Source organism: Heteronotia binoei, chromosome 17, assembly GCF_032191835.1.
Source record: "Heteronotia binoei isolate CCM8104 ecotype False Entrance Well chromosome 17, APGP_CSIRO_Hbin_v1, whole genome shotgun sequence".
Taxonomy (NCBI): Eukaryota; Metazoa; Chordata; class Lepidosauria; order Squamata; family Gekkonidae; genus Heteronotia; species Heteronotia binoei.
The window spans coordinates 3506780-3521235 of record NC_083239.1 but is presented as its reverse complement, the minus strand read 5'-3'; the positions used below and the strand labels follow the sequence as shown (position 1 = coordinate 3521235).

Below are 14456 nucleotides of genomic sequence, written 5' to 3'. Positions count from 1 at the left end.
AGAGGTGCCCATAGGCACTGGCACTGGGCAGGGATCTACTGCTCAGGCCTTCTCCAGCTGATGTTTCTTGACCTCAGCAGTGGAAGGAGGAGCAACAAGAGCAGTCATCTTTGGATCTGAGCTTTGGGGACAGTTTTCTGTCCAAAGACATCAGCCCAAGGCAGTGTTTCCTCTAAGCTGAGTTAGCATGAGCTAGTTCACAGATTTTTAGCCTCCAGCTCACATATTTTTGTCTTAGCTCAGGAAGGATGACGAATTTATGCAGTAGCTCACAACTTTAATGCCAGTAGCAAACAAAGTAGAATTTTTGCTCACAAGACTCTACAGTTTAGAGGGCCTTGTGGCCCAAGGAGGATGCAGAGTGTGGTGGAGGAGCTGGAGAGGAAACTGGCTAAGGATGACTAGCCCACTTCTTCAGTTCCTCTGGGCAACAGCAGAGTTGTTGTTTTTCACACAAGTTTCCTAAACAGAGCAAACAGCAGCTCCCCAGGACATGGTGGGGGTGGGGGGGCACTTCTCCCCATGTTACAGATATACCTGCATCACATTGTACCTATTCTGGGGATGGTCAGGAGGGGAGGCTACAGGGGATGGAGGGGGAAGAGATGGAGATGCACAAGGTGCTGCCATCTCAATGCCCTTCTCCCAGGTGGCAATCTTCTCTTGCCACCCCAAGACACGCTGTGTCTACCCCAAGCCCCTCACAGGCGGTGGTTCCATTGGAGACCCAAGCTGCTGGTCAGCAGGGTCATCCATTCACCTCCGCAGTCTGGAAGGACTTCTGGCTGATGAAGAATCCTTGCTATGTACAGTGCCATGGTCCTAAGAATTTATATGCACATTTCTTAGATGGTTGTGGTAATGGTAGGTTTTTGGTAGACAAGAATACAGTCTCTCCTACTTTAAAGTCCCAAACAGGAACATGGCTTTTATCATAATGTTTCTTGTATGTTTCTTTGGCTACTTCCAGATTGTCTTGAATAACTTTCCAAACTTTTCCCAATTTTCCCCACCATTGTTCAAAAGATGAAGGTACCTCGGGTATTACTCCCCCCGGTAGTAGTGGGAAAGGTTTCCCTTCATAACCATTCACCACCAAGAATGGAGAAGTCTTTATAGAGCTATGCACACTGTTATTATATCCATATTCTGCAAACGGCAGGAGCTCTATCCAGTTTGATTGTTGATAGTTCACAAAGCACCTTAAGTATTGTTCTAATAAGGCATTTACTCTCTCCGTCTGACCGTCCGTTTGAGGATGGTAGGCTGAGCTCAATCCCTGTTCAATTCCAGTTAGCTTACAAAACTCCCGCCAGAAGTTGGAAACGAACTGAGAACCTCGGTCACTAATTACCTTGTCCGGGAATGAGTGTAGTTTAACCACATGTTGGAAAAATAATTGTGCTAATTTTTTTAGCAGTAGGAATTTGAGTGCAAGGGATGAAATGAGCTTGTTTTGAAAAAGTGTCTACTATCACTAAAATTACAGTTTTCCCTTGCAACACTGGTAACTCCACAATAAAATCCATCGAGACAACTGACCATGGTCTGGTAGCTGTCTCCAAAGGTTATAATAATCCTCCCCTTCATTTCGCTATTATGCATATCGGACAAGAGGCAACATAGTTGGAGATGCCCCTCTTCATGAACGGCCACCAAAATTGCAGGTTCACTAAATGCAGTGTTTTAACATATCCAAAGTGCCCCGAAAGTTTGTTGTTGTGACAAAACTGTAGCACTTCTTTGCGAAGGCTTTCTGGCACATATAATTTACCGTCCTTGTACCAGAAGCCCCCTTCGCCTTTCTTTACTCCCTCTGGTTTGGCTTCTCACTCTTTTTCAACTTCATTGATTAATCTTTCTCTCCCCCATTTTTTTTCAAGTTTTTTTGGACTTGGCCTTAGAGTGGGTGATTACTGCCCCTCCTAATTGGCTTGGTGGGATGATGGAGTCGATCACTTCCTCCCTCTGACTGTTATGTTGAGGGAGTCTAGATACCTTGAGGGAGTCTAGATAGTGCACCAGCCAAAAAGTTTTTGGAGCCGGGAATGTGTTTTAGGGTAAAGTCAAATTTAGCAAAGAAGCCCACCCACTGGATTTGTTTCACTGTTAACTTCCTTCGTCCCATGAGGGCTTCCAGATTTTTTGATCTGTCCAAATTTCAAATGGGACCCTCGCCCCCTCTAACCATGATCTCCATGTTTTTAAAGTGAAGCTTACTACGAAAGCCTCTTTGTCCCATACCGACCAATTTCTCTGTTCATGAGTGAATTTCTTGGATATGTATGCACAGGGTTTTAATGCCCCCTCCTCATCAGGTTGCATCAGAATTGCCCCCACAGCGACGTCGCTGGCGTCACATTGTACCACAAAAGGTTTAAACTTGTTGGGGTGAATTAAAATAGGTTTGCTAGTGAATAGTTTTTTCAATTTATTGAACGCCTCTTGGCATCTGGCCATCCATTCTAACTTAGCTCCTGGCCGTTTTGCCTCTGGGCCCTTCCCTTTTGTTTTCAGGAGATCCGTTAAGGGGAGCATAGTGTGTGCGAACCCCTGTATAAAATTACGATAAAGTTCGCAAATCCGATGAAAGATTGGAGCTGTCTACGTATTCTCGGGGGTTCCCAATCTATCACGGCTTGGATTTTAGCCGGATCCATGGCTAGCCTCCTCCCAGACACTCGGTATCCTAAGTAGTCCAATTCTGTTTTACGGAACTCACACTTGGACAATTTGGCATACAGTTGATTTTCATAGAGGGTTTTCAGAACTTCTCTGACTAATTTCAGATGGGATTGCGCATCTTGAGAATAAATAATTATATCATCCAGGTACACTACGACCCCTTTTACAGGTACTTGCGCAGAACTTCATTTATAACATTCATGAAAACTCCAGGGGCTCCTTGAAACCCAAAAGACATGACTAGATATTCAAATTGCCCCATAGGCATGTTAAACGCTATCTTCCATTCATCTCCCTCTTTTATGCGCACTCGGAAGTAGGCATCTCGTAAGTGTAACTTTGTGAAAATTTTCCCTTCCGATACGGTGCTGAGTAAGTTCTTTATCAATACTATGGGGTACGTGTTGGAAGTAGAAATTGCATTAATCCCCCTAAAATCCATGCAAAGCAGAAGCCCCCCATCCTTCTTTTTCCAAAACAGTACGAGGATGGCGTGGGGTGCGGTAGCGGGTCTTATGAAATTTCTTTTTAAATTTTTATTTAAAAATTTTCGCAATTCAGCTTTTTCAGCCCACCCCATCAAGTACAGTTTAGCTTTCAGGAGTTCCTGTCCCGGGGTTAATTCAATGAAACAGTCAGTATTTCTATGGGGGGGGAAGTTCATTGGCTTCCTCTTCACTAAACACTGGTTTTAAATCTCTGTATTCCTTAGGGATTGATTTTACTTCTTCCATGGTTAAACATAGTTTCTCATTTCTAGGGAGTGCTTCTGGACCCCAGTCCCCATTCCAGTGGTGGTGTTCACATCTTTTGTCTTTAAAGTCTATGATCTGGCCTCCCCACTTTATGTCGGGTTCGGGTTTGGCTAGCCATCCCACCCCTAGTACAATGTCAAAGAACGAGGAGGGAGCTATCACAAATATTTCAGTATCCCAATGGTCTTCTGTTTCCACAGGTACTTATTGGGTTTGCTCGGTGCAGAGCTCCCCTCTCACTATAGTTCCATCCATTTGCTCAAACTGTATGGGGTGAGGTAATGGACTCTTAGGGAGCCCCAGAGCTTCCACTAACTTGGGTGTGATTATGTCTCTAGTATATCCAAAGTCGAGCAGAGCTCGGGCGTGAATGAATCTCTTTAGCTTATGATTTAGTAAAGTCAAAGGGATGAAAAATAAAGTTCCAGTTATTCTGACCCTCAGTGGTGCCATTAATTCTGCAACCTGCTGCTCAGCACCTCTCAGTGCAGGTCGTCCCCGTTTCCCGCCAGCTCGTCATCTCATGATGTTTCACTCAGCTCATCTACGACAATAAATTCCTCCCCTAGAGGGGTCGTGGCTGTGGTGCTCCCCTTCATCTACCTCACAGGGTGTCTGTTGTGGGGGGGGGGGTAGGGAAAGGAGATTGTGAGCCGCTCTGAGACTCTTCAAAGTGTAGGGCAGGATATAAATCCAATATCTTCTTCATCTTCTTGAGTGCCAATTTCTATTTGCTTTAGGAACATGAATAACCTGAAGGTATTCTGTTGGGAGGATTTGTCTCAATAACGTTCAGGGAATGTGACCTCAAGTACAGAACAGTTTTCAAAATGCACAGCACGCCCACAGTTAAACATAACATTGTGCTAAAACAAAGGGTGGGATCACTCTTCAAATTTGCCGCAGCTTTCTCTCGGCTTTACAAAAGCTGCCCCAGAAAGAGATGCACTGCGGCAATCAGACTGCACCTGACATATTCATGGGCTGCACGCATGCTTAGAGGAGTGTTCAGACTGCTCCTCCATGTATGCAGCGTGTGCATGGCATGCCCCAGCCTTTCAGACAGCCTGGAAATTTGCCGTGGAAGCACTTCAGTGATTTGCCTCTGGGAAGTACCGGCAGCTATTTAACACAGCGTTGAGGCATCAGAAGATGAGATAGGGATGTGTGTGGCTTGCGGGGGGAGGGAGGGGATCAGGGGGGGCAGATGTGCACATGCCTGTAAAATCTGGAAGGGGGGTGGCTATGGTGGGGCAAAACTCCTGTCTAATTGTACCCAAAGTCTGATCAAATCGTTTCCTGGAGGGCAAGGAGTGGCAGCCCAGTTCCTAACAGGTAGCCTGGTAGTGGGCCGTGACCTGGGGGTTGGAGACCCCTGAAGTAGATGATAGGGACTGAGGGGCAATTCTGGTGCAAGTGAACATCACTGCAGAACCCAGGTCTCCCCAGTCCTATTCTGACATTTCAACCAAACGGGCTTTCCTCAACTGAATTATTTCTGAACAAATGGCAGCAGGCAGGATTAATCTAAGGCATTATATCTGTCTGACAGATGGAATGTCAGATGGATGGAATCCATTCATTCCTAGTTTATTACCTTTCAATATGGCCTTGGATCAATTTTTCCTTTCCTTTAGGCATGTATGAAAAGTGCATCTAACTGCCCTATTCATCCATCCTCACCCCTGCCTCTGCATAAAACTTTTAATTGTTCAAAAATCCAAACTTGGAATCTAACCTGCACCATCGTCTACAAATGTTCTGATTATGACTAGTCAGCAGAAAAAGGGCAGGCTTTACTGATAACATTTCAGTGCCAATTTCTAGACCCTATCGTGATTATATGGAAGACACATTTTGCTAGTTTAATAACAGCCTGCTTCTAGATCTTTCTAAAGAGTTGGAAAGACAGCCAGTTTGGTGTAGTGGTTAGGATCTAGGAGACCCAGGCTCATGAACATATGAAGCTGCCTTATACTGAATCAGACCCTTGGTTCATCAAAGTCAGTATTGTCTACTCAGACTGGCAGCGGCTCTCCAGGGTCTCAAGCTGAGGGTTTTCACACCTATTTGCCTGGACCCTTTTTTGGAGATGCCAGGGATTGAACCTGGGACCTTCTGCTTCCCAAGCAGATGCTCTACCACTGAGCCACCATCCCTCCCCAAATCTCCCCAAAGGCTCAAATTTCCATTTTGTCATGGACACTTCCTGAGTAACCTTTGGCCAAGTCACATACTTTTAGCTTAACCTACCTCACAGGGTTATTGTGAAGTTAAAATGAAGGACAGGAGAATGATGTAAACTGCTTTGGGTTCCCATTGTGGAGAAAGATGGGGTATAAATGAAACAAGCAAGCAAGGAAACAAACAAATATTGGTGGGGGGAAAAGAACTACATTCTATGCATTTTGAAAAACCAACTTAACCAGGCCTACTCTGCTGTGTCTTGCTTGTGAGCTTTCAAAGGGCATCTGACAGACCAAAGTTGGAAATCAAGGGCTAAATCAGAAGGACCTTGAGATAGATCAATCCAGCAAGGCCTCATGTAGGCTCATATGACTGTAAAGGAATTCAGGACTCACAGTGCATGTGCTATAGAAGGAGGCCTGCCATCCTGTCATTGAAACTTAGCAACTCTCTTCAGGGGCAATAGTAAGTAATGCAAAAGATCAATTATCAAAGGTCCCTTCTTTGGGCAATGCTCCAAAAATTCTTTGTGCTGGAGACGCTATATATGTGCTTCCTGCATGTGAAATCTGCCCTTTCTCCAAGAAGCAGAGTGAACTTTCCCCTTCATATCAACCTTGTAATGTAGGCTAGGCTGAGAAAAGCCAACTTTCCTCAAGGCATTTCACAGTACATTTGGTAGCTCAGTGGGATTTGAAGCTGGGAGTCCCATGCCTACTTCCAGCACTCTAGCTAGTGTGCCATATTGACTCACAACCAGTAGGGGAGGGACGGTGGCTCAGTGGTAGAGCATCTGCTTGGGAAGCAGAAGGTCCCAGGTTCAATCCCTGGCATCTCCAAAAAAGCGTCCCGGCAAATAGGTGTGAAAAACCTCAGCTTGAGACCCTGGAGAGCAGGGGAGGGACGGTGACTCAATGGCAGAGCATCTGCTTGGGAAGCAGAAGGTCCCAGGTTCAATCCCTGGCATCTCCAAAAAAGGGTCCAGGCAAATAGGTGTGTAAAACCTCAGCTTGAGACCCTGGAGAGCCGCTGCCAGTCTGAGAAGACAAGACTGACTTTGATGGACCGAGGGTCTGATTCAGTATAAGGCAGCTTCATATGTAGGAGGGATGGTGGCTCAGTGGTAGAGCATCTGCTTGGGAAGCAGAAGGTCCCAGGTTCAATCCCTGGCATCTCCAAAAAAGGGTCCAGGCAAATAGGTGTGGAAAACCTCAGCTTGAGACCCTGGAGAGCAGGGGAGGGAGGGTGGCTCAGTGGTAGAGCCTCTGCTTGGGAAGCAGAAGGTCCAGGTTCAATCCCCGGCATCTCCAACTAAAAGGGTCCAGGCAAATAGGTGTGAAAAACCTCCACTGGAGACCCTGGAGAGCCGCTGCCAGCCTGAGAAGACAATACTGACTTTGATGGACCAAAGGTCTGATTCAGTATAAGGCAGCTTCATATGTTCATATGTTCTCTTTGAATGCATATTGAACTGAAAGCAGAAGAAAGCTCAGATGTGTTTGAAGTTCACCTTCACACCTTAAATGGCAGAGCTGAAGGCTGGCCATGTCCTGCTAGTCTTGCTCCTACCTGCTGGCTCAGAAATTCAGAGTAACTGCCTCAACCTCTGGGGAAAGCACCCTGCACTTTCACCAGTAGAGGCAGAGAAGAAGCAGAGGAAAAGTCATGGACACAAGAACAAAATCACAAAGCCAGTTGGGCAGGGCATGATGGGATCTCTTCAACCAGTGCTTAATTCACTGGGGCATTTCTTAGTTCAAGTTTGAAGGTAGGTGGGGGGCTTGCGCTGATCCCAATGTATGAAAGGTGTTTCGTTCTGATCTTTTTTCTCCTACAGTCAGATCACCACAGAGTAATTCTAACTCACCTCCTCATGGTGCACTCTGGATGGTGGGAAAAAAAGAACTACATTCTATGCATTTTGAAAAAACAACTTAACCAGGCCTACTCTACTGAGCCTGCTCCGGCGGGGAGGGCGGGATATAAATAAAACATGTTGTTGTTGTTGTTGTTGGATAATGCTAAAGAGCTAGAATTTTTTGGCTGCCAGACAATAGCAAGATCTCCTGGCTACATTATCCACATTGAGATGATTATGCTTCCTGTGTGTAATTCTGCCATATGATAAATAAATAACACTACCAAAGAGTTTCTATACCTATACCACTTCAAGTGAATCAACGGATATTTTCAAAACGTCGTTTCACCCCTTTAAACATATATTATTCATTTCATTTTGTCATGAGACTTAAACACAAATGGGAAATAGTTCAGCAGATCCGGCCTTAGCAGAACCATCTCCATTTGGAAGAGGCACCCATTTTAGGGAATTACATTGTGATTTTGAATGCCATTTGTGGCTCTCACCTCTTCGCCTGTGTTCCTGTCGGGTAGTATCTGGAACAAGAAATCCCATCCCAAGCACAGTAAGGATCTCTTGCCAGGCAGCAATCAGTACAAGCTGCTCCATACATGTCGCATTGATGGAACTTCAGCTGGGCAACGGCTGACTCAGAACCAACATAAATTTGTTGCTGAAAGGAAAGGACCAACCAATACTTCAGAACAGTCAAAGAATCTGGCACAACTTTATGCATTGTCAACCAGCACTATGGTTGCCACCTTTGTTTTGGGGAAGTACTTGAGATTTAAGCTTGGTGCCTGTGGGAGTGTGAGATCTGGGCAGGGGAGGGACCTCAACAGTGTATAATATAGTAGAAGACAGAGTCAGGATACAGGATGACCTTGACAGGCTGGAAAACTGGGCTAAAATCAATAAAATGAATTTTAACAGGGATAAATGTAAAGTTCTGCATTTAGGTAGGAAAAATCCAATGCATGGTTATAGGATGCGGGAGACTTGTCTTAGCAGCAGTATGTGCAAAAGGTATCTAGGGGTCTTAGTGGACCATATGCTGAACATGAGTCAACAGTGTGATGCGGTGGCTAAAAAGGCAAATGCAATTTTGGGCTGTATTAAGAGAAGTATAGTGTCCATATCATGCAAAGTGATGATATTGCTTTACTCTGCTCTGGTTAGACCTCACCTAGAGTATTGTGTTCAGTTTCAGGCACCACAATTTAAGAAGGCTATAGATAAGCTGGAATGTGTCCAGAGGAGGGCAACAAAGATGATGAGCGGTCTGGAGACCATGCCCTATGAGGAAAGGCTGAAGGAGCTGGGCATGTTTAGTCTGGAAAAATGACTGACAGGTGATATCACCATTTTCAAGTACTTAAAGGGCTGTCATATAGAGGACAGAGTGGAGTTGTTTTCTGTTGCCTCAGAAGGTCAAACCAGAACCAATGGGTTAAAGGTAAATCTAAAGAGTTTTTGGCTAAAATTAGGAAGAACTTCCTGACAGAGCAGTTCCTCAGTGGAGAACAGGCTTCTTTGGGAGGTGGTGGGTTCTCCTTCCTTGGAGGTTTTCAAACAGAGGCTGGATGGCCATCTGACAAGCAATACTGATTCTGTGAACTTATGGGAAGGTATTTGTGAATTACTGCATTATACAGGGTGTTCAACTGGATGACCCTGGAGGTCCCTTCCAACTCTGTGTTTCTATTATTCTAGGGAGATTCTATGGCATCTCATGTCTACTGTGCTCCCTCTTCTCCCCAATTACACCCTTCTAGGCTTGTCAACTCTAGGGATTTAGGGGTGGTTCCGGAGGAGGTGGAGTTTAGGGACAGGAAGGCACTCAGCAGGGATTTGATGCCAGAGTCCACCCTCTGAAGCTACCATTTCTTCCATGGGAATCGATGCCTGTAGAGCTGTAGAGCCTGGAAAGCTAGTTTGGTGTAGTGGTTAAGTGTGCGGACTCTTATCTGGGAGAACCGGGTTTGATTCTCCACTCCTCCACTTGCACCTGCTAACATGGCCTTGGGTCAGCCATAGCTCTGGCAGAGGTTGTCCTTGAAAGGGCAGCTGCTGTGAGAGGCCTCTCCAGCCCCACCCACCTCACAGGGTGTCTGTTGTGGGGGAGGAAGGGAAAGGAGTTTGTGAGCCGCTCTGAGACTCTTCGGAGTGGAGGGCAGGATATAAATCCAATATCTTCATCTTCTTCTTCTTTTGTAGTCTGGAAATCAGTTGTATAATAGAACTCTAAGCCCCACTTGGAGGTTGGAAATCCCACACCCTCCTCAGGCTCTACCCTGAAATGTCCAGGAATTTCCCAACCCAGAGTTGGCAACCCTGATTTGCAAAAGAGTTTCTTAAATGGACTGAGGTGACTCCAATCAATAAACCTCAAGGCATTAGGACAAACGAAGATATAGAACCATAGAGTCAGCAGCCACATAGGCCATCTAGTCCAACCCCCTGCTCAATGCAGGATCAGCCTAGAGCATCCCTGACAAATAGTTGTCCAGCCACTGCTTGAAGACTGTAGTGAGAGAAAGCTTACCACCTGCCTAGGCAGCTGATTTCGCCGCTGAACTACACTTCAAAAGGTAAAGGTGCTTTATGCAAGCACCAGTCATTTCCGACTCTGGGGTGACGTCGCATCATGACGTTTTCACGGCAGACTTTTTTTACCGGGTTGGTTTGCCATTGCCTTCCCCAGTCATCGACACTTCCCCCCCAGCAAGCTGGGCACTCATTTTACTGACCTCGGAAGGATGGAAGGCTGAGTCGACCTTGAGCCTTCTACCTGAAAACCAGCTTTCGCCGGGATCAAACTCAGGTCATGAGTAGAGAGATCAGATTGCAGTAGATACTTCCGCAGAGTGGGCTTCCGGTCGAGCATTGGAGGGCGGCAGACGTGTGGCTCAACAGCTCCGTAATGATAAGTCTATGATAAGCCTCTTTTAATTTAAAAATTTTTGTTTTAAGCCTGTGGATTTTACCTTCTCCATTTTAACTCTTTCAACTGTAATCAGAGTTTTTTTTTTCTTTTTTTGGAATGTTAACCTCCCCTGATTAACTGGATAATTGGCTGGCATTCTCACTGTCTCTGACCTTGCAAGGTTGCCAAATGGGAGCTTTGTTCGCTTAGGAACGTACTGTTACTATTTTTCCTCAGCTATTTTTTTGGATCAGACGGCAGTACTGCAGCTTGACCACTCTGCACCATGGGGCTGCTTGAAACACTTACTGGAAATATTTTTCCCCCAAACATCCAGCTGGTACCTTTCTGCCTATAATTTAAGCCCTATTATTGTGAGTCCTATACTCTGCTATAGGGGTGGTGGGGGGTGGGCTCCCTCTGGGAATCCTACCCCCCCAGGGAAAGTGCATGCGCAATACATAGCCTCTCCTCTCCCGGTGTAGTGAACGCCGCGTGGTCACTGTCTGGCTATGCCTGGCAGATGGTCACTGCAATGGCCTCTCCTGCATTACTGCATCCGTAGCAACACCTTCTCGCTGGTCTCCCCCGTTTTCACAGAGTTTGCTACGTCATGGTGCGACCGAATTGTCCGGCGGTATAACCGGATGGGCAGGCTGGGCCCACCAACTTCGTCAGCCTAAGAGAAGGAAAACTCTAACATCAAACCCGGGCAGATAGAGCTCGTTAATGTAACACCTACCACCTGGAGGACTCACTGCCGGCGTCCCGGCTTACTGGGCCATGGCAGATGACCCCCAGGTGAAAGGGTGGAGCCAGTACCGCGCACACTGCGCTTCACCTAAAAAATTCCTCTGCGCAGGCCTGAAGGGCATATCCACACACACAACCCACAACGCATCAAGTCCTGCAGCGATAGGCAAGGGGTGAAACGGCAGGTGGAAGGTGCCACTGGAAGCCGCAGTCCCGATCCTGCATGTAGGCGGTTCAGGATATTGGTCGCCTGATGCTAACCCGGAGACGAAAGCATCTTTCGGCAGCACCCTGAACGACCAAGCAGCCTTATCTAGGGACAGCACTGCTTGCTCCACACGGAGAGGGGCCTAGAAAAGGTGGCCTAAACAAAGCTCGTCTCCCCCACCCCAGTTGGCTAGCCGCGGTCAACGGGCATCCTTACTTGCGGTCGAAAAATAACAACAAAGAAAAGGCATGCACCTGCCTCACAAAGTGTGCAAAGACTAAAGCTTGCGTGTTGGAACATCAGAACCATGCTTGACACAGTAGGCAGTGGTCGCCCTGAACGACGCTCTGCTCTAGTTGCCCACGAACTTCTCAGGTTGAATATCGACATAGCAGCTCTCAGTGAGGTCCGTTTCCCTGAGGAAGGTAGTCTTCAAGAACACGGTGCTGGCTATACCCTCTACTGGTCGGGTAAGTCAAAGGCTGAGAGCCGCCTTTCTGGCGTTGGCTTCATGGTCAGGAACTCCATTGCCTCCAAACTCGAAAACCTTCCAACAGGTCACTCAGATTGCATCATGTCCATGCGCCTCCCACTTCAAAACAAGCAGCATGCAACACTCTTCAGTGTGTATGCCCCAACCCTTCAAGCAGATCCTGCAGAAAAGAACAAGTTCTATGCTGATCTACGCAACCTCGTACGGAAGACCCCTACAGAGGACAAGGTGATCATCCTTGGCGACTTCAATGCCAGAGTAGGTAAAGACTCGGAAGCCTGGAAAGGAGTACTTGGCAAACACGGCATTGGCAACTGCAATGACAACGGGCGCCTCCTGCTAGAATTCTGCATGGAGCACCAGCTCACCATCACCAACACTATCTTCCAGCAGAAGAACAGTCTGAAGACAACCTGGATGCACCCACGGTCCAAGCATTGGCACCTTATCGACTACATTCTGGTGCGCCAGAGAGACCTTCGAGATGTCTTACACACCCGAGTAATGCCCAGCGCAGAATATCATACGGATCATCGTCTTGTACGCTGCAATCTCCGTCTTCACTTTAAACCCACACCCAGGAGAGGAGGTATCCCTCGGAGGAAGTTTCAGGTTGGCAGCCTCCAGTCAGCCGAAGTTAAAGCTGCCTTCCAGGCAAAACTCCAGTCAAGAATTGAGGACCTCAGTTGCCCCACAGACCCTTCTCCAGAAGCACTCTGGGAACACCTAAAAACTACCGTCCTGCAGATCTCTGAAGAAGTCCTCGGGTTCTCCACAAGGAAGAACAAGGACTGGTTTGATGAGAACAATCAAGAGATCCAAGAATTACTGGCAAAAAAGAGATCTGCCTACCAAGCACATCTTGCTCAGCCCTCCTGTCCTGGGAAAAAAGCAACCTTTCGCGCTGCATGTAGCAACCTCCAGCGCAAGCTTCGAGACATTCAGAACGAGTGGTGGACCAAGCTTGCAGAGAGAACCCAGCTGTGTGCAGACACTGGTGATTTAAGAGGGTTCTACGAAGCCCTGAAGGCAGTATATGGTCCATCATATCAGGCTCAGAGTCCCTTGCATAGTGCAGACGGCCAAGTGCTCCTCACAGACAAGGCATCCATACTGAACCGGTGGTCGGAGTATTTTCAGGTTCTCTTCAGTGCGAACCGCGTAGTTCAAGATTCAGCAATCCACCTCACCCCACTTCAACCGGTGAAAACAGAGTTGGATGAGATCCCCACCCTAGAAGAGACTGTTAAAGCCATCAAGCAACTGAAAAGTGGCAAGGCAGCAGGAGTTGATGGAATTCCACCAGAGATCTGGAAGCATGGGGGCACAGTACTACATAGCTCACTTCACAAAGTACTTGTCACCTGCTGGGAACAAGGCAAATTACCACAGGACTTTCGCGATGCAATCATCATCACCCTATACAAGAACAAAGGGGAAAAGTCAGACTGCTCCAACTACCGGGGGATAACCCTGCTCTCCATCGCAGGCAAAATCCTTGCCAGAATACTCCTGAACAGACTGGTGCCCACCATTGCAGAAGAACTCCTCCCAGAGAGCCAGTGCGGCTTCAGAGCTAACAGGAGCACCACCGACATGGTATTTGTTCTCAGGCAGCTCCAAGAGAAATGCAGGGAACAGAACAAGGCTCTGTATGTGACTTTTGTCGACCTTACCAAAGCTTTCGATACCGTTAGCAGGAAAGGCCTGTGGCAAATCTTGGAACGTTTAGGATGTCCCCCAAGGTTCCTCAGCATGATCATCCAGCTACACGAAGACCAGCGAGGCCAAGTCAGACACTGCAACGACCTCTCGGAGCCCTTCCCAATAGGCACAGGTGTAAAGCAAGGCTGCGTTCTCGCGCCAACTCTCTTTACGATCTTCTTTAGCATGATGCTTCAAAGAGCCGCAGTAGATCTAGATGAGGACGATGGTGTCTACATCCGCTATCGCACCGATGGCAGCCTGTTCAACCTGAGGCGACTAAAGGCACCTCCAAGACAATGGAAAAACTCATCCGAGAGCTACTGTTTGCTGATGATGCTGCACTCGTCTCCCACTCGGTATCAGCTCTGCAGCATATGACGTCCTGCTTTGCAGAGGCTGCCAAGCTATTCGGCCTAGAAGTTAGTCTGAAGAAGACAGAAGTTCTCCACCAGCCTGCACCCCAGGAAGATTATCACCCTCCCTGCATCACTGTGGGTGAATCAGTTCTGAAGACAGTCCAGCAGTTCAGCTACCTGGGGTGCATCATCTCCTCAGATGCCAAGATCAACAAGGAGATTGACAACAGGCTGGCAAAGGCAAACCGTGCATTTGGCCGACTGCACAAAAGAGTGTGGAGCAACAAGCATCTGAAAAAAGGCACAAAGATCAATGTTTACAAAGCGGTTGTGATGACAACCCTCATCTATGGCTCCGAATCGTGGGTTTTATACCGTCATCACCTGCGACTCCTTGAGCGCTTTCATCAGCGCTGCCTTCGCACCATCCTCAACATCCACTGGAGTGACTTTGTGACCAACACTGAAGTCCTCAAGCGGGCAGAGGTTACCAGCATCGAGGCACTGCTGTTGAAGACGCAGCTG

At 47.3% G+C, this 14456-nt stretch overlaps 1 protein-coding gene across 1 annotated transcript in view; it reads right to left on the bottom strand.

The window, feature by feature from the left end:
• SEMA3E (semaphorin 3E) overlaps positions 1-14456 on the bottom strand; it is a 133954-nt gene that overhangs the window by 44900 nt on the left and 74598 nt on the right. The window contains exon 13 of the mRNA XM_060258235.1: positions 7995-8161. Within this exon, the coding sequence (XP_060114218.1) occupies positions 7995-8161 (167 nt within the window). The remainder of the gene's footprint in view (positions 1-7994; positions 8162-14456) is intronic.